This window comes from Poeciliopsis prolifica, unplaced genomic scaffold (assembly GCF_027474105.1).
Source record: "Poeciliopsis prolifica strain line A6 unplaced genomic scaffold, Auburn_PproV2 SCAFFOLD075, whole genome shotgun sequence".
Taxonomy (NCBI): domain Eukaryota; kingdom Metazoa; phylum Chordata; class Actinopteri; order Cyprinodontiformes; family Poeciliidae; genus Poeciliopsis; species Poeciliopsis prolifica.
In genome coordinates, this window is record NW_026562450.1 from 308,260 (window position 1) to 333,772 (window position 25,513).

The 25,513-nt window shown below is 35.4% G+C and overlaps 1 protein-coding gene and 1 pseudogene across 1 annotated transcript; both read left to right on the plus strand.

Moving 5' to 3' along the window:
* The first annotated feature begins 960 nt into the window (after positions 1-960).
* LOC129352347 (uncharacterized) lies at positions 961-16,218 on the plus strand. Its single transcript, XM_055021302.1, is given in 20 exon segments — positions 961-1,199; positions 1,605-1,658; positions 1,810-1,871; positions 2,437-2,715; positions 4,361-4,543; positions 5,303-5,315; positions 6,536-6,798; positions 7,040-7,306; positions 7,888-8,148; positions 9,394-9,499; positions 10,947-11,101; positions 13,282-13,556; positions 13,558-13,604; positions 13,934-14,202; positions 14,570-14,809; positions 15,334-15,456; positions 15,560-15,575; positions 15,653-15,723; positions 15,879-15,929; positions 16,139-16,218. Coding segments are annotated over 20 exon segments (3,054 nt in total).
* A 1,576-nt stretch (positions 16,219-17,794) lies between these two features.
* LOC129352392 (uncharacterized) lies at positions 17,795-24,647 on the plus strand (annotated as a pseudogene).
* The last annotated feature ends 866 nt before the right edge of the window (positions 24,648-25,513 follow it).

Here is a 25,513-nt window from a genome sequence, read left to right on the forward strand (position 1 = left end):
TGCCATCCACCAACGAACCTTGAACATTCTTGGATGAGATATTCAAGGGTTATTGCATCAAACCAGAGTTTGGGAGCTAGAACTTTAGATTTGGTGAATATATAATGTTAAGAAAGAAAGTCGGTTTCCTGGTTCTGCACTGTGGCTGTTAGTGATAAGGTGCATTTTCAGCCATTAAGGAGAGATGAGAGAGGATGATAAATCACTGAATAGTCCGGAAAAATGTTTATATATATATCTCTACATATACATACATGAATATATCTGTACATATATACATATATTTACATATTTATATAAACATATATATGTATATATACATATATTTATGTATGTATGTATTGTTGTGGTCAAAAGTTTACATACACTTGTAAAAAACACAATGTCATGGCTGTCTTGAGTTCCCAATAAGTTCTACAACTCTTATTTTTCTGTGATAGAGTGATCGAGACACATACCTGTTTGTCACAAAAAACAGTCATAAAGTTTGGTTCTTTCATAAATTTATTATGGGTCTGCTGAAAATGTCACCAAATCTGCTAGATCAAAAATATACATACAGCAACATAAATGGTAAATTTTGGTGATATAGAGAGTTGTGTCAATCAAATTAGCTTCATGTCATGGTCTCTTCACTTCTTGTAAGTGATTCTGATTGACTACAGTTGTTTACTGTTCTTGAGCCCATTGAAATAGGGCTCATTTGACCCTGTGATTAGACTCAGCCTCAAAAGCTACAATGGGAAAGTCAAAGGAACTCAGTGTTGATCTGAAAAGCGAATTATTGACTTGAACAAGTCAGGGAAGTCACTTGGAGCCATTTCGAAACTGCTACAGGTCCCAAGAGCAACTGTGCAGACAATTATTCGCAAGTATAAAGTGCATGGAACAGTTGTGTCACTGCCACGATCAGGAAGAAAATGCAAGCTATCACATGCTGCCGAGAGGAGATTGGTCAGGATGGTCAAGAGCCATGGACTGAGAGGCTGCCGTGCAAGAAAGAAGCCCTTGCTCCAGAAAAGGCACCTTAAGACTCGGCTGAAGTTTGCAGCTGATCACATGGACGAAGATAAAACCTTCTGGAGGAAAGTTCTGGGGTCAGACAAAACAAAAATCGAGCTGTTTGGCCACAACACCCAGCAATATGTTTGGAGGAGAAAAGGCGAGGCCTTTAAAAGTGTAAGTGAAAAAAGTGTATGGTAAAGAGCTATTTAGTAGGTGAAAAATGTGAGTGCCAACCAAAACAGAAACTTTTATAATGTTTTAGCTTTAACTTTTAAATTTGAGCTTTAACCACAGAAAGATACATAATTTTTTAAAGTTTAATTAGTAATAGTTTTATAACAAATTGGTCAGATCATAATTTCTTAGTTAATGTCAAGTTGTCACAGCGAAGAAATATTGAATAATGTAAACTTTGTATTGAAAGTGTCATGATTTACCGAATGACACTTTATGACAACAGTAATAAATATTCACAAAGACTTACTTCATATTTGTGACTGGCGTTATATCATGTTTATGACGGTGTCTTATTCACAACTCGTCAAATAAAGTTAAATTCTTTCTCTTAAACTAATACATTATGTTGTTTATGTGAACAGTTCTCAATCGAGCCACTGTGACCCTGAACCCAAACTGGCCTCTGATATACAGAGGTGAGAAAGTTATTCTCCAGTGTGAGATCCCAGGAGGAGAAGGAAGAAAATGGACCTTTGAATGGAGACCAACCAGGTTAAATGAACCTCAAACATCCCAGGAATACATTATCATAACTTCAGCTAAAGAGTCTGATAGTGGATAATACAGCTGCAGAGGAACAAGTGGAGATGAATCAACAGACTGGAGCGATGTTGTCGTATTAACTTTGTGTAAGTTGATCATAAATCATAAAATAAATATTTAATGTGTTTGGTATGAGTAAGCTGAGTGTGTTTTTCTGGACCTATGTTTACATAGCAGTTGTTATCAGTGTTAATATTTTAGATATTTCAGCCACTAATTGGTCTCATCCTTTTTCCAACGTTGTTCTTCCTTAATTGTACAAATGGACGAAATTACAATTTAATGTATGTCTTGAGTTCAGCACAAAAGTTTGATTTAACTCAAGTCTGTCTTAGTTTTACATGTACATCGCTATTGATAGTTGTGCAAGAGTAGATCATTAAAATAGGATGTAAGAGTAAGATACAAACTAACATTTCTCTCTGAGTTCATTCTAAGGCGAGAAAATGAAATAAACATTTAAGAGTGTTTTTTAAAAATGTAGTTAGGAGGCATTAAAATCTTTTTTAATATACTACAACTCGAAAATATTCTAGTTTGTCAAACTATATATTTTTTTAAATTGAAGCCTTTGGGTTACATAGAAATATTATAACACTTGACTGTTTGAAAAGTAACAGTGTTGAAAACATCAATGTGACTCTCCAACAGATGAACTCTCTGTGTCTCCATCATGGCTGAGTCCTGGAGCCTCAGTGACTCTGAGCTGTCAGGTTGAACCTTCACCTTCAGGAACCAGGTTCTTCTGGTATAAAGCTGTTCCTGATCCACCACGCAGATCCTACAGCTATGAGCTGCTGCCTGGCAGCTCTGATGGGACTGATGAGAATTTCTACATTGTTCATGGACTCAATAATACAGCAGGTTATGTGTGTGAAGCAGGACGTGGAAAACCAAACTACAGAGATCCAAGTTTTGTCTTTTCAGCAGGTCAGTTTGTTTCGATGTGTTTCTTTTCAATGAGCAACTAATGATCTGTTTACATTGTTCCTACTTTATCTTTAGCAGTGATTTAATTACATTGATTTATTATCAAAGTAAAGAAGAAATGTCAAAGTTTTTATCTTGATTTTCATACAGTTTTGAATTTTAAATCCAAAGCAGCAATAAAAACATAAAATGAAAAAGTGAAAAGTAAAGTTTTGGTGCTTTTGACAAAAACAGGCCACCTCCAAAATCACTCATAAACCGCAGTTTGTGTCTTTTGAGACAAGTTTTTGTTGAAGACATTTTATATGATTAGTTTTTTGCTATGATAAGATTCATATTTGACTTAAGACAATAAATATATTTTCAGCTTTATTCAGCATTTTTGTAAGTGGAGTTATTTTATTGTGCTATAAAATGGCACTATCTGCCTGGAAAATATATAAATCTGCCCCTTTAAAAATGTCCCACCCTTACGCCATCAGTCCACAAAATGTTCCAATTTAGACGAATTTAGTAATTTGTAGCATCGGGGCGTCATATGAACTACAAGCACAAACTTTAAAACTGGACGTCACTTATATGAACGAGGCAACACAGTTATGATTGCAGATCTTTGACTTTATTCCACCAACAGTGACAACCAAAGACACATTTATTATGTCTTATGTCTAAAGCACCGAAACTAGACATCTGAAAAAAAAATATTTTCTGAAAACTAAACAAATTATCTTTCAGTATCAAGATTTGGACTTAACCTCTGAAATTACAGCAGGTGATATCCAATTCTACAGACTCCAAAAGGGACACAGTTGGTTAAATAATCAACACAAACATATTAAAGCCCTGGTACTAGCATGTTTCCTAACTGATTCAAATGAACATCAATAAGACTGATCTATTAATTCATCTTTGGCAATAAAATCGGTTCTGAATCATCAGTTTTTTGCTTCACAAGCTTTTAAGCACACAGCCACACCACAACCTGCTGGCCATTAGCAACGCCGTGACTGCTGTTGTTTTTCTGGCATCACAGCCACATCAGGCTAACAGCACGATGCTATCATTAAACAACAATTTAGTTTCACATAAGTCACAGTTTTAGGCCTGCTGTGAAGGCCACAAAACTTTGCATAATGACGCGTAGAGGAACGATGTCAGACACGTACAGAACAAATGAATCATGTGACTTTGCAGAGCTCCCTATCAGAGCTAACAGCAACACCTTCTCTATGTGGTCAGTAAATGTGCTCAGCTCTAAATGAATAACAAGCAATACTTGTGAGAGTGTGGAAAGTAGCGCAACAATAGTGGTATTACTGTGGTTAGTGTAGTTGCCATGTGCATCAACTTGTCTAGCTACTTTGTAGCATCATGTTTAGTTGTAGTTACACCTGCAGATCTTTTACAAAAAGTCTCCATGAGCGTCACAAACTTGGTTTTTAAAGCATTCCTTGTAATAGAGCTTCACCTTAGAGTGGATGACTGATGCTAAAACAATGCAGTACAAGGATATAATATTGTATTTATAAACACATTTTAAAAGAACAAGCTCTCTAATAATTTTTGCACCACAATTTCATGCATATGCAGAAATCCACATCACCTATTTACATCTGTGCAATTTTGGTTGAGTGTTTTTCAAAAGGCCAAGCGCAGATCTTTGCACAAGTGAACATGCAGCGGACAGGAAGCATAACGGCTTCTAATAACGGCTGCCACCAAAGCGGGGAGGAAACCGACAGTCTACACATAGGTAGTCAGGTAGACCTCGCATTTGATCTGCATGTGAGGATGAGGAACGAGCTGCTGCTGAGGCTGAACTTCTTCGGTAAGTAAATTACTGAATCTCTATTGGCATTTTGTATAAAAGTGGAAAACTGGTTGAAAATGTTCATCTGGCACTTAAAGTAACATTTTAATGGCCCAGTTAGGCAATGTGAGTTAATAAAAAGCTATTTTCATGTGAAAATACAAATGTTTAAATGTAATATCACTAATTGTGTCAGTTTGATAGAAATGTCTCCTAAAGAAGTTATCTTTGTTTCAGTGCTCTGTGTGATCTTTTATGGAAACACTGAAGGTGAGAAATATATTTCATTTTTTCTCATTTAGTTTCTGTAATGTATTGATGTTTTTTTATCAGATTTTTCATTTTAATACAGCTAGTATGATGTTTTGTCTAGCGTTGCAGCCCTATTAAGTATAAGTACAAATTTATAGGCAAGTGAAACTAAACTAACAACCAGTGACTAGATGTTTTTTTATAGTTCGACTTTTCCCTTCTGGCTGTCAGCTAAAACCCAATGTACCGACCACAACCACCACAGGATCTCACCAGCACCTAAAACAGGATGCATCGTTTTTAACCACTTAAGTTTCATGCTCTGACTAAAAGAACAAAGTTGAATTAACCAGTTACTGAACTAACTGGTGACTAAACTAACCAGTCTATAAGACATTTGTGTGAATTTGACAACACGACCATATAACCATACATTAGTCTGCTGATAATTATGTATTAATATACCTGACAACAGTTCAGTTGTGACTGACAATTTCATCCATCTGTTCCACAATTTACCATCAGCTGCAGTCTTAAGGTATCCTCATATGCTATACTGTTCGGCCCAGTTATAATTAAGATAATTAAGTTCCAGTTGCTAACCTGAAAATGGCTGGCAAATCTAAAGAGCAGGATATACTCCACAATTAAAAAATGACAAAAAACGCATATTTTTTGTACTTTGGGCAAAATACTCGCGTTGGGTTTCAATCATCTGGAATGTCCAATTAGAAAAAGAGGACCAACAGCTTCCTGGTCTAAATTACTCTCCGTTTGTTCTGCAAAAATACTGATCAGGGGCGTGCTGGGGGCGTAGGGGTTTAGCACAACCCACGTATGGAGGCCTTAGTCCTCGACGCAGCCGTTGTGGGTTCGACATTTGCCACATGTCTTCCCCTCTCTCTGCGTCCCCTCTTTCCTGTCAGCCAACTTAAAAAAAAAGATACGGGCCACAAGAGCCAACAAAAATTCTCTGAGAAAAAAAAAACAAAAACATGGCTGATCAAACTGTTAGTCAGAATTGATGCAACTGTTTGGTTCACAAATGAAGTTTTGAGACAGGAAAGCAGAACATCCTGAAATAATGTTCAATAATAACTCCACATAGTGACCCCAGAGAAACATTTATAAATTCTCTACTTTTACTTTTTTCCCAATACAAAAACTATGATGTGACTCTAATTTTTTAATCATTATTAAGTTATTATCATGATAGTTTCTGAGCTCTCAGGGGTTTCTCTGACAGCTCACCAACGGCGGTGTCTTTTCCTATGACACTTCATAAAACAGTATTTATATGACTGAAACTCCATTTCATGACGCCTTAAAATGAAATGTTTCTGTTCATGTTATAAATTTTAATTGAGACATTTTTAGTTATCATTTATCTTCAGTATCTTCAGTTTCATGTTTAAACCCTTTTTGCTGCATATTTCCATTTCTAATACTGAAGGTTTGATCAACTGGATTTTGAAGTAACTTAGAGTTCATGTGCTCGTCTTTTTGTTACTTGATTTTAATCCAGATGTATGTTAGCTAAGATAAATTAGTGTTTAGTGCAAAGTTAGTTTGGAAAAAGATGCTGTGGAAAAAATAAGTCTAAATTTTTGAGATTTTGTCATCTGAAGCAATAGAAAAACAATCAGTTAGCTGTTAAAAATATATTTCCTGTCTTTACCTGCATATCACACATGCAAACAACCCAAAGGATTTTTTGTCTGTTTTCCGGATGAAAACTGTTTTGTTTTTGTTGAATAGTTTCCAAGCCAACTGTGATCCTTCAACCCAGTGGTCTGTTGTATATAGTGGAGAGAAAGTCACTCTGAGATGTAAGATCAAGGAAGGAGGAAGAACTCAGTGGACATATGAATGGAGAACAAACAATGGAAACATTCAAATAAGATCCAGTGAATACAGCATCAATGAAGTCTCTGAATATCACAGTGGAGTTTACAGATGTATGGCTGCAGGAGATCATCAACAAACAGAATGGAGCGATGGCGTCACACTGACAGTGAAATGTGTCTGATTTAGAAACTTTATATTGTTTGGATTTAATATAAAACCAGGTTTTCTGTTATTTCTGACCACAAGCAAAATAAAAGCAAGAGACTTTCTGTTAGATAAATAAAAACAGCTACATGTCACTAAAGTAAATTTGAACATATTCAACTTTTTAAGATGATTAAGTTTTGTAAACATGTCAAGAATTAATTAGTAGTTTGATTATTGAGTCACTTTTATTTTGTTTTAATCCAACAGCATATAAACCCAGAGCCACATTGACAGCAGACCCAACATTCATACCAGCAGGGGGCAGCACGACACTGACCTGCTCTGTGGACGAATCTGATGACTGGAAGTTTGATTGGTTCAGAAATGATCAACAATATTCTGCAGCGAGAGGAAACAGAGATCCAAACAGAGTTATCTATGTCTCAGAGGGAGGAGAGTACAGCTGCAGAGGAGGAAGAAAATATTCAAGTTTTCAAACTGAAAAAAGTGATAAAATCTCTGTTGTGAAAATTGGTAAGTTTATTTCTTAATTCTGTAATGAAATAAAAATCTCTCTTTAATCTAGAATTTGTTTATCAGTTGTGTTTTAGTCGCCATAATGTTGGAACCATAATAAAACAGTAATTGCAAGACTGCACCTCTATTTTATGATGCCTTAAAATGAAATACTGATTCTGTTATTTGACTCTTACATAGTAATGTAACACCTTAAGTTTATTACAGTTATTTTCTATTACAATGCAGGGAAGGATTTACTCATTTGTAATGTTTCACATATTTTCTGTAGTCTTGTTCTCTTAAGTAAAGCTTTTGACATAAATATTCAGTCAGCTGTCAAAAATTACAAGTGCTGTCTTTGAGTTAGAAAACACAATTAACATGTTTGTTAAAATAACATAAAAAATTATGCAGATTATAAGCTCAGAAATTAAAATAGTTTCTATAAAATTGTACTTTTGATTTATTAAATATTCAGCCAGAAAATGTTTGCTTAAACATTGTTGATGTGGGTGTCATACAGGTGAACATTAGAGATAATATCAGGATATTTCTGACTGTTTTCATGTTGAAAACTGTTTGTTTTTGTTGAATAGTTTCCAAGCCGACTGTGATCCTTCAACCCAGTGGGTCTGTTGTATATAGAGGAGAGAAAGTCACTCTGAGATGTGAGATCAAGGAAGGAGGAACTCAGTGGACATATGAATGGAGAAAAAACAATGGAGACATTCAAATAAGATCCAGTGAATACAGCATCAATGAAGTCTCTGAATATCACAGTGGAGTTTACAGCTGTATGGCTGCAGGAGATCATCAACAAACAGAATGGAGCGATGACGTCACACTGACAGTGAAACGTGAGTCTGATTTAGAAACTTTATATTGTTTGGATTTAATATAAAACCAGGTTTTCTGTTATTTCTGACTACAAAAAAAATAAAGGCAAGAGACTTTCTGTTAGATAAATAAAAACAGCTACATGTCACTGAAGTAAATAAGAATTTAACACATTCATCTTTTTAAGATGATTACGTTTTTTAAACTTGTCATGAATTAATTAATAGTTTGATTATTGAGTCACTTTCATTTTGCTTTAATCCAACAGCAGATAAACCCAGAGCCACACTGACAGCAGACCCAACATTCATACCACTAGAGGGCAGCACAACACTGACCTGCTCCGTGGACGGATCTGATGACTGGAAGTTTGATTGGTTCAGAAATGATCAACAATATTCTGCAGCGACAGGAAACAGAGATCCAAACAGAGTTATCTCTGTATCAGCGGGAGGAGAGTACAGCTGCAGAGGAGGAAGAAAATATTCAAGTTTTCAAACTGAAATAAGTGATAAAATTTCTGTTGTGAAATGGTAAGTTTGTTCTTAATTTTGTAATGAAATAAAAATCTCTCTCTAAATCTAGAATTTGTTTATCAGTTGTGTTTTAGTCGCCATAATGTTGGAACCATAGTAAAACAGTAATTGCAAGACTGCACCTCTGTTTGATGATGCCTTAAAATGAAATATTGATTCTGTTAATGTGAAGATTAATTATTTTTTAATTGATACATTTGGAGTTTACATTCATCTTCGATTTGATGCTTCGCTAAAACCTTTTCGCTGCATCTCTCCAAATGTTGATTTGTTGCATTTTGAAGCCGTTTAGGGTTCAAATGTTCCTCTTACTGTTACTTGACTCTTACATAGTAATGTAACACCTTAAGTTTATTAGAGTTATTTTCTATTAAAATGTAGGGAAGGATATACTCATTTGTAATGTTTCACATGTTTTCTGTAGTCTTGTTCTCTTAAGTAAAGGTTTTGAAATAAATATTCAGTCAGCTGTCAAAAATTACAAGTGCTGTCTTTGAGTTAGAAAACACAATTAACATGTTTGTTAAAATAAAAAAAATCATGGAGATTATGAGCCCAGAAATTAACATAGTTTCTATAAAATTGTACTTTTGATTTATTAAATATTCAGCCAGAAAATGTTTGCTTAAACATTGTTGATGTGGGTATCAGACAGGTGAACATTAGAGATAATATAAGGATATTTCTGACTGTTTTCATGTCGAAAACTGTTTTGTTTTTGTTGAATAGTTTCCAAGCCGACTGTGAACCGACAACCCAGTGGGTCTGTTGTATATAGAGGAGAGAAAGTCACTCTGAGATGTGAGATCAAGGAAGGAGGAGGAACTCAGTGGACATATGAATGGAAAAAAATGGAGACATTCAAATAAGATCCAGTGAATACAGCATCAATGAAGTCTATGATTATCACAGTGGAGTTTTACAGCTGTATGGCTACAGGAGTTCATCAACAAACAGAATGAGCGATGGCGTCACACTGACAGTGAAATGTGAGTCTGATTTAGAAACTTTATATTGTTTGGATTTAATATAAAACCAGGTTTTCTGTTATTTCTGACTACAAGCAAAATAAAAGCAAAAGACTTTCTGTTAGATAAATATAAACAGCTTCATGTCACTGAAGTAAACACTACAGAGTCACTCTGCAGTTCACAGTAAAGCATTTAATGTGGTACAAAGCTATACTCAACATTTTAAGACAGTTTAGTGTTAAAATAGTTTAGTTTTTTGAAGTTCTTATATGATTTAGTGATGTGGCCTCTGTGTTGAGGCATTAAAGAGCGTGTATCAAGTAATCAATGAGGGTTATTGTATCGAGGCTTGTGGTGTAGAAACAGGCGGTGACGTTTGAAGCCTCCCAATTGGACCGAATCACATGACTGATTCAGAAACCGGACCTTGTGAATCCAAATGCATTGCTGTTTCTCCTGTCATATTCTTCTTTCAAGACTGTATTGTATATGTTTGCAATGTTTAGTGAGTTTCATTTATGCGACCGACGTATTTTCCCCTTGTCTGGCAATAATGTGATTTTTCCTAATAAGCTTTTCACATGTTAATAATAAATTATCACCAAAAGCAAAACAGAGAAACCACCAAGCAAAGATTGGTCACTAATATGATTTTCTTTTCTTTCCTGTTTATTTAAAACCCTCAGCAGATAAACCCAAAGCCACACTGACAGCACACAGAACAATCATACCAGCAGGGGGCAGCATAACACTGACCTGCTATGTGGACGAATCTGATGACTGGAAGTTTGATTGGTTCCGAAATGATGAACCAGTTCAGCTCAGTGGAACCAGTGAACAACAAAGTGACGTCAGTGTCTCAGAGAGAGGTGTCTACAGCTGCAGAGGAGGAAGAGGAAATCCAGTTTTTCACAGAAAAAAGCAACATTCAGAAAATTGGTGAGTTCAGTTCTATTCTGAAATAAAAAAAAAAGCTGCTTTAAAATATTATCTGTTTATCTGTCAAGTTTTATTACCGTTTGTTGAGCTCAGTTTGTGATTCACCTTAAAACATAACATGTCTTTTTTTCTTTGTCAGTAAATATAAAAATGTTTTATTTGCATATCATTTAATGAGGCTGATAATCATAAGCTATAAGAATTCAACGTTTTCAGTGTTTTTCTCAATATAATTTTCTGTCTTCTGATTGAATATTATACATTTTAGTGTCTGCGCCGACTGTGAAGCGGCATCCCAGCTGGCCTGTCGTATTCAGAGGAGACGGTCACTCTGAGATGTGAGATGGAGGACGATGAAGGAACTCAGTGGACGTATGAATGGAGTCCAGACAATAGAAACTCTCCAACATCCAATGAATACAGCATCAACAGCGTCTCTGAGTCTGACAGTGGGAGTTACTATTGTATGGCTAGTAAAGGAGATCAGAACTCAGGCTGGAGTTTTCACTTTCCACTGACAGTGAAATGTAAGGCTAACAGAAACATCCTCATTCTCACAATCCTAGAACACCAGACAACATTTTTGGATGCAAAACTCCTAAAAATCTGCATTAGTTCTCATGTTAAATGGTAAATCAGAAATAATTTGGTATTTTATAACAGGTTTAGACTACTTTATGTGAGCCTGGCCATTGCCTTCCTATGCAGCAACACTTAGTTCTGATCTCTCTTCAGTGCTCTGTCTGGGCTTTCTCCCATTGACTTGGATTTTCTCCAGTAGAATTTCTATTGGGCCAATCAGAGAACAGAAGGAGAAGTTATGAATGTTGCTTTTCTGTGTTGTTTTAGATTTGTACTTTGTCTGTAGTTTTAGAAATGGAAGTGAAGTTCAGTTGATTCTAGTCACGCTTCCAAATACTGGTTTTTGAAAGATTAGTTTAATATTTCTTTTTAATCAGGTAAATTGATTAGGAATGAATTCTAATTTTCAACAATAACTTGACCAGGAAACATAAAACATCAAACAGCATAAGTGACTCAGAAGTTAAAGTTGATCTGAACAGATTGTTTCCTCAAACAAGCCACTTTCTAAAGCTTGTCTTGTTTTCTGTTTCAATCAGCAAATCGACCCAAAGCTTCACTAACAGCAAGTGATAACATCATACCAGCAGGGGGCAGTGTAACACTGACCTGCCTTATTGACAATGGAGTTGGCTGGAAGTTTGACTGGTTCAAACTGGAGTCAGATTCTTCTGCAGCTCAGTCCATCAGAACCAGTGAATCAGACGGAGTCCTCTTCATCTCAGAGGGAGGAGAGTACGGCTGCAGAGGAGGAAGAGGAGATCCAGTTTTCTACACTGAAACCAGCGGAAAGGTCACTATTCAGAAAACAGGTAAACTTGTCTTTATGTGAAATTAAACATCTTTAGTGCTTCTTTGTTCATCAGTGGTGTTAAAAGTATTATGACTCCAGTGCAACGATCATCATCTGTAACTCCATCTAATGAAGCCTGGAAGCAGAAAATTTGCTCCTGTTCATGTTGATATTTAAACCAGACAATCAATTTCTATGTTGATATTGACAGAGGATTTACTGCAGCAACTTATGTCTGTTTGATGGAAAAACTGTCACAAATGTGATTATGTGATGCAAACAGTGCAACATTCTGGCTGTAAGCCAGTAATTTATAGGAAGTGCATATTATATGTCTAATACTGCTTTGTTTTGCTTTATTGTTCTTTACCAGTGATCATTTTATTTTGTTAGTTTAATGAGAGTTATTAGACAGATATTCACATACACTGGATCAAAAGTTATTAAAATTGTTTTCTCAGTGTATGAAGTAAATCAAACATTTTCTTATTGTAGTTCAACCAGAACGACCCAAATTATTTCTGTTTGCTAAATGAGATTTAAAAAAACATAGTGAGCACATGTGAGATTTTTTTGTATCTTTCTTTGAATTAAGAAATGTATTTACCTTTTTTGTCTTTTAAACTGTCTGACTTGAGTCAAATCTTTTGGGTTTCCTTCCTCAACTTTTGATAGGTTAATTATCAATTAATTAGCCTTCAATTAACATTTGAGTTAATTGAAGGCGGACCTGAAACTCACTGCTTTCTTGTTTGAAGTTATTTAAATGAGAAAAGCTACAAAAAAAATTCTTCAAAAGATATTTTCACTAAATTTTCTGGCATTTAGCAAATATAAATAATTTAGTTAATTCTAACTAACTTAAAACAAGAGAGATTTGGTTTCAGACATTAGTAAATAATGTGTATGTGTCTCTTTATTTGGTGTTTGGAAATATCTCCTCTCTGTTACTCATGTGAACAGTTCCCATCACACCAACTGTGATCCAACAACCCAACTGGTCTCAGATCTACAGAGGAGAGGAAATCACTCTGAGATGTGAGATCCAGGATGATGGGAACTCAGTGGACGTATGAATGGATTCCAACCAATAGAAACTCTCCAACATCCAGCAAATCCATGATCACTGCTGATAGCAGTGGAGATTATAAATGCAGAGGAAGAAGAGACGGTTTTTTCACCATAACAAAGTGGGGAATCATCACATTAACAGTGTCCTGTGAGTTCACCCATGTATGAATAATGTTTACAGGGATTTTACTAGCAAATCTTAATATGTAATAAAATATTTCTACATGTGTGTATGTATGTTTATACCTCCTCTCTCTCCAGCTCCCAAACCTCAGCCTGTCCTCTCTGTGTCTCCATCATGGCCGAATCCTGGAGCCTCAGTGACTCTGAGCTGTGAGGGTTTGGAGCTTCAATCAGCAGGATGGAGGTTCTTCTGGTATAAAGCTGTTCCTGATCTGTCCAAGCTGAATCAACCATCCTACACTTATGACTCTACCTGGCACAGCATCAATGGGACTGAGCAGAACTCCTTCATCATTAATGGACCGACTCAAACCAGCAGGATATCAGTGCAGAGCAGGAGAGGAGAACCAAAGTTTTTACACTCGTTACAGTGAAATAAAGTTTATCTGGTCTGCAGGTCAGTTGTTTGTTTCTTTCTTTCTTTCTTTCGTTTCTTTCTTTCTTTCTTTCTTTCTTTCTTTCTTTCTTCTTTCTTTCTTTGTTTCTTTCTTTCTTCTTTCTTTCTTTCTTTCTTTCTTCTTTCTTCTTTCTTTAATTCTTTCTTTTCTTTCTTTCTTTATCAAAGGTCTAACAGAATGACAAAACTTTCACAGCTTTGTTCGTTAATTTCATTTAGTTGATTAAATGTTCTGGTTTTCTGTATAAAGGTAATACCTTAATCATGTGAAGTAAACATTGTACATACTTTTGTCTTGAAGTAAAATCTTTAAAATGTATTTTGTTTTTTCAGGTCAGCAGCAGCTTCTCTCACTGTGAGTCCTGACAGAGTTCAACACTTTTGGTCTGAATCCGTCACACTGACTTGCAAAGGAAACTCCACTGACTGGAGAGTGAGGAGGTTTACAGAAACAGGCCGACTGTCAGACTTTACCTGCTCCACCTGGGGGACAATGACTGGATCTACATGCACCATCAACAAGTACTGGTCTGATAGTGGAGTGTACTGGTGTGAGTCTGGATCAGGAGAGTTCAGCAATGCAGTGAACATCACTGTACATGGTGAGTATTATTTCTTGTTTGTTATTACACACTTTGTACATAAAAATAATCAAAATTTTTACTCTCTTTCATCCCAGTACATTGTTAACTGAAACCAATTTATTATTATTGACATTAATTTATTTACTTTTAGTTAGGAATCCATAATAATGACAGTCAAGTCTTGTATATTTACAGCTTTTCTCTACTTTATATGTGCAGAAAGTGATACAATTCACATTGAGGTATTCTTTAATTTGACTTGAAATTGAGTGTTAAATCTTGGCAAAAGAAAAAAACTGCTTGTATTTGATTATTTTTTAACTGAAGTTTCTCTGTCACTCTATTCTAAAAATCACCTCTGAAATGTGATATTATATTTTTACAGGTTATTATTATGATGATATTATCCTGGTGAGCCCTGTTCATCCTGTGACTGAGGGAAATCCTGTTACTCTGAGCTGCAGAAATAAACAACAATTTCTCTCCAATGTGTTTTTCTATCATAATGATAAACTCATCAATAATGACAGCAGAGAGGAGCTGAATATCTCTGCAGTGTCAAAGTCAGATGAAGGTTTCTACAAATGTAAACATTCAGAAAAAGAGTCACCAGGAGCTGGAGTCTGTTAGAGGTGAGGAGGGATAAAATATTTGATGGATTTTATTTATCCATTCTTAACGTAGGTGAAACCTGGCTGTCAGTAAATTCATATTCAAATTTTTCTTTTCTGTAATTGGTTTAAAAGTCCTTCAAAAGTTCACTTTTTCTCATACATGTGAAAATTGGTACATTTACACCACAAAAACATTTTGAAGAAGATTTTTCAGTATATCGGATTGGAAAATAATATTGCAGAGAGAAAATCAAGTTGCTGCAGTTGAGTCAACAACACAAAACAGTGTTGATTGGATGGACATTGCTGTACCTTTTTTAATAGAAATAAGATCTTAATTCACTCCAAAGTTTATGACCTGGCCTGCTTTTTTGTCATTTGGTATCATCATCAAAAATACATCTGAAAAACACAAAAGTGTTTAGTGTTAAGATATTATTGGGAAACGTCATGTTTTCAATGCAAACAGAAAGTAGGCTTATAAAAATTAGTAAATAATTTGCTTTCTTTTCAATGTTTTTCTTATTTCCAGCAGCTGTGTCCAGTCGTGGCAGCTCTACATTTCCTGACAAGCTGATCGTTGGACTGGTTGTTGGAATCGTTCTCATTATTCTCATTATTCTCCTGCTCTTGTTGTGGTGCTGTCGTCGGTCCAAAGGTGAGATCAGAAAAACTCTTACTTAAAACATCAAACCACATTTTGTTGTTGTAGCAACATGGCAGCTTGAACAACAAGATAATATAACTATTGTCTTTTACAGACTCGTGGTGTATCAGGTTGGTGCCACACATTGCCATATTTCACCCCAGATGTGCATCAATAATAGTTTGTTGACTCAAATTCACCGTTTCAGCTCCAATCAGTCCAACAGAAATGATGTCATCAACCAGACTGGAAGCCATGGTTACAACACTCTTCGTCTCGGTCAGAATTTGATATAAATTATTTTCATGTTTTTTCTTTCCTGCCAGACAATAATTTATGCCAACAAAAGGAAACTAAGTGCTAATTTTACTATTAAGTTGTAGAAGTTGTTACTTTGTTGATCAAGTTTGTTTGTTTCTTTTCCTGCTCTTTAGGTGATGTTGGCATCTATGGGTCAGTCACATCCCAGGGAGCTGCAGGAGATGGTAATGTATTTTTTTTTAATTGAGTGATAATGGTAGTTATGTATTATATGAGTCCACTTAGGAAAACAACACACAGCATAAAAAAACCACATCATTTTCTTTAATTTATTGTTTTTCTGGATTATGTCATGAGGGAAACCTCGTGAACCAGACGTGTTAACCTTCCTCGATCCTTTTAAAATATGTTTATATATTTTTCTACACTTTAGGTGACACTCACTTCTACGAGTCAGTTCAATACCCGAAAGTGGAGGACAAGGTATTAATTTTCAAAGACTTGATGATGTAATGAGCCTGATCATCAGTAACTGACGTATCGTCCCGTATTTTATTTGCAGAAGAACCTGAAGGTCCTGCATATTCTCTTATTGAAGTGACGAAAGCAGGACACAAGAGTGAGTCTCAAACAGCACAGAACGAGCAGCTGGAGACGAAAACGCTCAACACTTTTGACCCTGTCTTGTTTTTATAGGGAGGCCTCATGAGCGCACTCCTTACTCTGTACTGAGAACAGGAGATTCAGGTACAATCAGCCACAATAGTTGATCTTTTTACTGAAATACATCTTCGTGACATCATGCCGCAGCTTAATATGATTTGCATCAGTTGGTGTTTCATACGTCTGTCTGTCAGCTGTTGTTATAATTCAACAGTTTTCCAATAAACTGATGATTTTATAATTTTATTTTCCATTTTTATACTTATAGTATAAAAAGTTGCCTGGCTGCAGAATAAGGAACTGCAGAGTGACGTTTGTCTTTCATCCTTTTTGAGTTTTGCGTTAAACTTATGTCGGCATCGTTATTAAAGATTACCTTGACAAATATTTTCAGCAAACCGTCTCTCCGTTTCCAGGATCATGGAGTCCTGCTGCAACAGATGAGGCTGTTTATTCAGAAATCACCATGGATACCGCAAGCTAAGCTGGATCATGCTGCTAAATACGAGATAAACTTTGCTTTAAAGAAAGCTGCATTTATGAACATGAAGCATTTTGTCAATAAAACGAAAAAAAATAATATAATATGTTTCATAGTTTTGATGACATACATGCTGATGAAGGACCAATATTGGTTTTGAGCATAATCTATCGGCTTTTAATTTATCTAATTCATGTTTGAAAATTTGCATGTAGGGAGAGGAAAAAGTGAGATTTTTGAGCTTCTAACTTAGGAGCTTTTTTGCCTGACTAATTTTAAAACAATATTAATTTTTCACATAGCATAGATAAACTTTAATTTGTCATTAAATCTGAGCCACAATCCCCAGAATTACAAGCAATAAATTTTAAATATCTCACTCTGTGTAATGAACCTATGTACTTTCTGAGGTAAGTTTTCCATGACATTTAGATTTTTCGAGTTGTGATTGTATATCATCACCTTCCTCAAGTAATGACCTATGACTTTTTTTTCTCTTTTTTTTTACCAGAAGAAATTTTTCACTTTTGTTGAAAAACAAATGCAAAACAACAACTAAGGCCATCATTTTAGGAAGGTGACACTAAAGGAAGTAGTTTGCACAAGACACTTGTGCAACTTTTTCTTTTTTTGCAGGCGAAAAACAAGTTTAGTTAAAATGTGTGTAATTGAGCAATAACAACTTTAGACCCTCTAAATTTATTCAACAAACCTATCAGATTGCGTGCAGCGCGCTTCGGCTGCAGAGGAGTCAGAAACCCCTGCAGCCGATAGGACGCATAAATATATTGAGCAACCGTTGCGGTCAAAGCTGCTGCAGTTTTTAAAACTGAGTAATGGGAAGGAAACACGTAGACAGCTATGAAGAAGAAGTATTCTGGGAACTTCTCTTTTTTTCTCACAAGATAGAAGATTTCCTGGTTATAGTTGTTCAGCAGGTCGAGATGTGAGGATGGGAAACACTTGGCTTTACGCGCTATTCTGTGAGTACATTTATTAACGTTAAAAATACATCATTAGATGAACTAAGATTTTCTCAAAATGCCTCCTTGTCTCTAATTAAAGAGATACTGCAAGTATCAGCTGTATTGTTGTATTAAACACTTTCAGAAATGTTCTTAAATGCCAGTTTTTCTCTCTTATTGCATTTTTGTTTCTTCCCGATTGACCCGTTGTGCTGACTTTGTCCTAAATGTGTCTGGTTTATTCAGTGTTCAGCTCAGTCATCAGTGGATACGTCAATGGTGAGACACATTTCCTAGTTCTGTGGTCTTGACTTTTCATGCCTAATATTTTATTAATAGTGGTATCTATCGAACTGGTGGTGGAATTGTGAAACTTCTTGTGTAAATAGCAGAAACACGAAGGTATTTCTGTGGAAAGACCTGAACTCTTCATAACCCACAAAGTTCAAAGTTGAGATGCAAGGAGCCGCGATGTCATTGCGAAACCTTAAAATATTGCTAGAGTGAATGAGAAGCCGCAATATATTTTACTTTCTTTTGGCTTTATTATTCATTGGTAAGAACAATTGTTGGGTTTTCCGACAGAGAATAACATATTTGTGTTAAAAATCCACTGCTGTTTGGAACAACTCACAAATCTTTTGGAGTGTGACGACAAAGTTCTCCAAAGATCTGGAGACGAAACGAACCCACAGGACCAAAGATCGTCCAGTATACCAGCGTCAGCTGCTGACCTTTTACTGCTACGTTTTGTGCTGCTTGTTTCACCTCAAACCAACCTGAAGTTTTATTTCCAGGTTGTTTTGGAAGTAAAACTCTGAACCAATAAGACGAGAGCAAAAACTGCTCCATATGAGCCTGAAAGTTTATCTATCTTCTCATGCTTGATAAGGTTTCTGTTGGTTTGCAGACTGAATGAAGACACAGGAAACTGTTCACTGAGAATATAAGCAAACATTTGTGACATTTCTGCCTATAATAGCACAACCACATTTTTATATTTATATATATTTTAAAGCATCCTTGTGTTTTCAACATGTCTATGAATTTGCAACGGCAGGATAGATTAAGAGTTTTCAAACTCCTATTAGGATTTAATCTCTTCTCAACCTAAAAATCTGCTGGATAGGAATTGAATGTGTCGATGTTTGAGTTGCTCATTGTGACGTTGTGGTCTGCAGTGGCATTGTGGGTACAGGTTCAACCCTGAGAGGTTTGAATCTCTCAGGGTTGAAGAGGTTCAAACGCATGCACGTTAAAACATGCATGTATTTCAACGTCTTTTTGTGATTCACTGTTTCTTTTAAACTAATACATTATGTTGTTTATGTGAACAGTTCTCAATCGAGCCACTGTGACCCTGAACCCAAACTGGCCTCTGATATACAAAGGTGAGGGAGTTATTCTCCAGTGTGAGATCCCAGGAGGAGAAGGAAGAAAGTGGACCTTTGAATGGAGACCAACCAGGTTAAATGAACCTCAAACATCCCAGGAATACATTATCATACTTTCAGCTAAAGAGTCTGATAGTGGAGAATACAGCTGCAGAGGAACAAGTGGAGATGAATCAACAGACTGGAGCGATGTTGTCGTATTAACTCTGTGTAAGTTGATTATAAATATTTCATATAAAAAACTTATTGCACATTTTTTAACATGTTTGATGCAAATAAGTGATAATTCGTTAAAAGGTAAATGTTTTTTTTCATCATCATCATGTTTGTTCTTTAGACAGTCCTGATAAACTGGTTGGTCAGATTTTTTGGATTATCAACCAGTTCTTCCTCAGCGATACAAAACGACTGATATTTTAATTAAAATACATGTTACAAATTGAGCATAAATGTTTGTTTTCCCCCAGAGCTGTCTTAGTTTTAAAGGTACAAACCTTTAGTTAAAGGTATATTTTTGACAGATGTACAAAAACAGCTACTATAAATAAAAACAAATTTTCTCATTGAGTCATTTCTGACGGTCTGAGAAAATAAAATATTTCAAAGTTAGAACTGCATGAATTCCTTCATAAAGTGCAGAAGAGTTGGAGGCAAAAAGTGCTTTTTACTAAGTGTCTGAAAATAATCTGAGTTCTCTAACGACACTGAGTTTCTGACAGCTTGTCGAGATATTTTTCTTTAAACTGAAGCCTTTTATTGACATAGAAACTCTCCAACAGATGAACTCTCTGTGTCTCCATCATGGCTGAGTCCTGGAGCCTCAGTGACTCTGAGCTGTGAGGTTGAACCTTCACCTTCAGGAACCAGGTTCTTCTGGTATAAAGCTGTTCCTGATCCACCACACAGATCCTACAGCTATGAGCTGCTGCCTGGCAGCTCTGATGGGACTGATGAGAATTTCTACATTGTTCATGGACTCAATAATACAGCAGGTTATGTGTGTGAAGCAGGACGTGAAAAACCAAACTACAGAGATCCAAGTTTTGTCTTTTCAGCAGGTCAGTTTGTTTCGATGTGTCTCCTTTCAATGAGCAACTAATGATCTGTTTACATTGTTCCTACTTTATCTTTAGCAGTAAATTAATTACATTTATCATCAAAGTAAAGAAGAAATGTCAAAGTTTTTATCTTGATTTTCATACATTGTTGAATTTTGAATCCAAAACAGCAATAAAAACATAAAATGAAAAAGTGAAAAGTAAAAGTTTTGGTGCTTTTGACAAAAACAGGCCACCTCCAAAATCACTCATAAACCGCAGTTTGTGTCTTTTGAGACAAGTTTTTGTTGAAGACATTTTATATGATTAGTTTTTTGCTATGATAGGATTAATATTTGACTTAAGACAGTAAATCTGTTTTCAGCTTTATTCTAGATTAAATGTCTTTCTATATAAATTTTAGATCCTGGTCCAGCAGCTTCTCTCTCAGTGAATCCTGACAGAGTTCAACACTTCAGCTCTGACTCTGTGTCTCTGAGCTGTGAGGGAAACTTTACTGAGTGGAGAGTGAGGAGGTTTACAGAAAGAAAGTCACTATCAGATTGCTCCATCTGGGGAAAATGAATGGATCTACATGTATCGACAGCTACCTGTTGGATAGTGGAGTTTTCTGGTGTGAGTCTGGATCAGGAGAGTTCAGCAATGCAGTCAACATCACTGCACCTGGTAGGTTATAAAACTTTTCTTTCAGATTCTTATTTATTGCAAACATTTCATTCATATATAGTGCAGAATGTTACTGTAGGTTCCTCATGACTAAAACTTTATGTTCATCAATTAACTCATTTTTCATCACGACAAAAATACAATTTAACTTTTAGAAAAGTAAGAATCATAACATCAAATGATGATTTTGATGATTGCATGTAAACATTTACTTCCAACTTATGGATTATTTATAAAACTGGAGGTTCTATGTTTTATTTCATGATGGCCAAATTTGTTTTTCTTAAATGCACAAGATCATTTGTAAGTGATTATTTATGTTAATTTTAAAAACATCCACTGCAGTTAATTTGTCAAAATTTAAATAATGATTTATGTAAATGTGAAATATTTTCTTCAATGACAGCTGAATCTTTGAAACACATTCGTGCCTGAAATTTAATTTAATCTGACTGTTTTACAGACAGTATTTGGAATAATATAATCCTGGTGAGCCCTGTTCATCCTGTGACTGAAGGAGATCCTGTTACTCTGAGCTGCAGAGATAAAACACAACAATTTCTCTCCAATGTGTTTTTCTATCATAATGATAAACTCATCAATAATGACGGCAGAGAGGAGCTGAAGATCTCTGCAGTGTCAAAGTCAGATGAAGGTTTCTACAAATGTAAACATTCAGGAAAAGAGTCACCAAGGAGCTGGATGTCTGTTAGAGGTGAGGAGGATTAAAATATTTGATGGATTTTCTTTTTTAAACAATTTTCTAAAGAGAATGGTAAACACTACGGCTTAGGTATTTTTTTCTTTACAAACTAAATTATTACAAATACAGCGAAACAAAAGTCGTTTTCTTGCAGCTTGTTCCAGTTCCTGACAATACTTCTATGCTCCAAAATGTATTGGGGGAACAACATCTTACTGTGTCAGTAATGAATCACATCCTGGATGGCTGTTCTAAAGAGCCAATGGCATTTGTTATTTTCTTTTTTTTTCATACAAATGTTTTCTTATTTCCAATGTTTCTCATTTCCAGTAACTGTACCCGGTCCTGCCAGCTCCTCATTTTCTGTGATGTTGATCGTTGTACTAGTTGGAGTCGTTCTCTTTATTGTCATTGTTCTCCTTCTGTTATGGTGGCTATGGAGTCAGTCCAAACGTGAGACTTTCTTCTTCTCATGGTGTTGTGGGACATACAGTGACACGTAAAAATGAAATGCTTTGAAATTATTTAGCTGTTAAACAAAGTTGAGGATAAATAATTTTTCACAAACGTACTTTGTTCCCCTGTCCACAGATTCATGGTGCATCAGGTCAGTACGCTGGTATTTACTTTTCTCAACAATCCTTCATTGAATTTAATTTCACTTTAACTTTATACATAATTCAGGTCAAAGGGCAGCAGTCAGAGCTCCTCCACAAATCAAGGACTCAACCAGACAGAGAGTCAAGTTTACAGCTCTCTGCTACACGGTTAGTAACTCTGTTGTTGATTTACAAAGTGTATTCTTCTGCTACTCACTGGGGATTTTCCAGCTTTTAAACATAAACTGTAGGAAAAAACTACATTTTATTTATAGCTTTATCATAAACTTGTAATGTACCATAAAGCTTTTGTTAGGTTATACTTGTGACAGACTTAATACTAATCTACTTAAATGCATGCTATAATTTAACCTTGACCTTTTTTTATGTTGCAGGTGATACTTCTGAGTATGAAACAATCCAGCCAGCCTCCAACAATAGTAAGTTTTATTTCTTGAAGCAGTTTTAACATCTTTATGACACAATCATAAACATGACATAAACATTTATTAATGTTTCATTAATAAATGAATCCAAGTACTCAACTAACGAGCTTTACTGCTTTGAAAAGCTCATTAAACACAAAGAAATTAATATATTTAGACTTTAGACATACACGATGATAATAAAATAATATTCATCCACCTATACCTGGGTGGAGGTTTCCTTCTCCATCTCTTGTTATTTTAGACCTTTTGCCAACATCTGTAGCAGAGTTGGTTAAAGGCTGGTTACATTTTACCATCCAGCAAAACCATAATAGTTCAGGCTTTGCTAGCTTTGGGTCGGATACATTTGTTTCTGCAGAATTTTATCCACCTGCTGAAGTAACTTAATTTGGATCCTTTTCTTTTCATAAGTAAATTAAAGGCTTCTTTTTCTGGCCAAGAATTTAGAAAATGTTGTGGCTAAGCAGATGTAACCTCTACTCTTGATCAACATTGTATTCTGGACTATTTTCAGCCAGGGTTTTGTAACTGCCAGTCAAGTAGCAGCTTTTCCTGGAGTTTCAAATGAGATTTTGATGAAAAGTGATGAAGGTTAATGTTCTGCTGCTTATGTTAGATCTGATTTTGGACCTGAGCTTTAAATACTGTGGATTGAAGTGCAGTGATTAAAAAATCTCCATCTTCTGACAGATCTCATCCTGTCTAGTTTGGTGTTCCTCAGGGCTCTGCTTTGGGAACATTGTTGTTTTTGCTTCCGCCTGTCACCTTAAGGATACCTGTTTGTTAGGCAGATTATATCCATCTGTACATTTCATTGGATTAATGTTTTACCTTCTTCACCTTCAATTTTTTTTTTTTGGTTATTTCTGATCATTGATAGGGAGGCCTGTTAACCCAGAGGACGATCATATCTACACAAATATGAACAACAGAAAACACAAGTAGGTGAGTTCAGCTGCAGCTCCAGTTAATGTTTTCAGCTTTACTAAATGCTATTGAAACTCAACATGCAGTTCAGACAATCATCTGCCCTTTGAGCATCTACAAGCTACAAGTAGAAATCAGCAGAATATATCATAAAATATATATAAAAACATATATTGTCAATCTTTAAAAAAGTTTGCTTTGAAGTTTTCATGGTTAAAATTGTTTTTACAAATGATGACAAAAACAAGAACATGTGTTACATTTTTACACTGGAGTCCTGCAGCAGTTATTTTGAAATCAGATCAAGAAAGTTTACAAAGATGCATGTCAACTTTCTGGTGGTTAGATTAAAATGGTTTTTTTTATTTATTATTGCAACATAAAAAAACAATCCCACATCCTCAAATGTTTCTAACATCAGTCTGTGAATGAAGATGAGCTGGCAAACATTTTGTGAAACTGATGCAAGTCGCTCTGGAATAAAAACAAACATTCAGAAATTGGAAAATATACAATTCAAAGTTTTGTGTGACCTGAAATCACTTAGGTCAGTTTTTATTGTAACATAGTAGTATGTCTTTTAAAATTGCAGCACTTATCATGTTTTTATTCTCTGAACAAGAAAATTCACTTCTGTGTTTTGTGTAAAGAGTATTATTAGCACTGTTTATTTCATTTGCATACAGAAAAAAACATATTGCTTAGATGTATAAATATTTGTGTGTATTTTTATTTTTGACCATTTTTAGCTCCATACTTCTTGTCTTGTAACTTGTATATTTCTCCATGTAATGTTGTCACATTGCTTCCATTTAATTACAAACTCACTGGATGTTTGTTTTTGAAATGTGAAATGCCAAATCATGCACAAACAACAACTTGGGAAAGCCATGACAGTTTGATATGTTCATTTGTTACACCTGGCTTACATGTGATGAGTCATCATGCTAATTGAAAGAATGTAAACATGTTTACTGATGATGTTAAATTGATATTTACCTAATTCTATGCTGAGAATATAATTTAAAAAAAAAAAAAAGAAGAAGAATGTAACTATTCTTTTCAGTCAGGTTTCAAATTATTTTCACGTTTGGTAGATTTAGATTTTTTCCTTCAACCAAACAGTTTTTTAAAAAAATGAAACCAACAACTATTAAAATCTTTTTATAATCATTGTTTGACTTTCTGGGTGTTTCTGCAGGTAATTTGAGTATTTATCTTTGGTGATGAGCTACAAGTCTCTGAAGTTGGTATAACTCTTTGCCATCACCATAATCTTTTCTTCCTCCACAAATTCACTGTCACATTTAACTCTGCAGTTGTTTTCAATGGGGAAAAACATAACTTGACATAAAGGTCAAAAGGTGGATTCTACATGAAACCACCGTTTAACTTTAAAGTGGATCGTGAAGATTGTAGTTGAAAGAATTAAAGGGGCAGTACCATGTAAAGCAAACTTCTTTAAATGTTATAATATCTATCATCTAAAACATAACTGGATTGTTGCCGTTACACTCACGAGAAACTCTTAAATCTCCGTGGCAAACATTCAGTTGTGCAAAACAACTCCTCAGAGATACAGTTTCCAAGCTTCAGTTTCACAGCAGCCCACACTTACTACTCCCCCATCAGCTCCTTCAGACTAGCCACCAGCAATTAGCAAAACTCCGGTGGAACTGCACATCAGCTGAGCTCATTGACCAGCTGCTTTTCAGAGAAACGGGGAGTTTCACAAAGAACAAGAGATTTTAAAGAAACAGACACCTAATTTCAAGGCATTTTAAATCATATTTTATGTATACAGCATTTTTGTAAGTGGAGTTATTTGATTGTGCTATAAAATGGCACTATCTGCCTGGAAAACACATTATACTGCCCCTTTAAAAATGTCCCACCCTTGTGC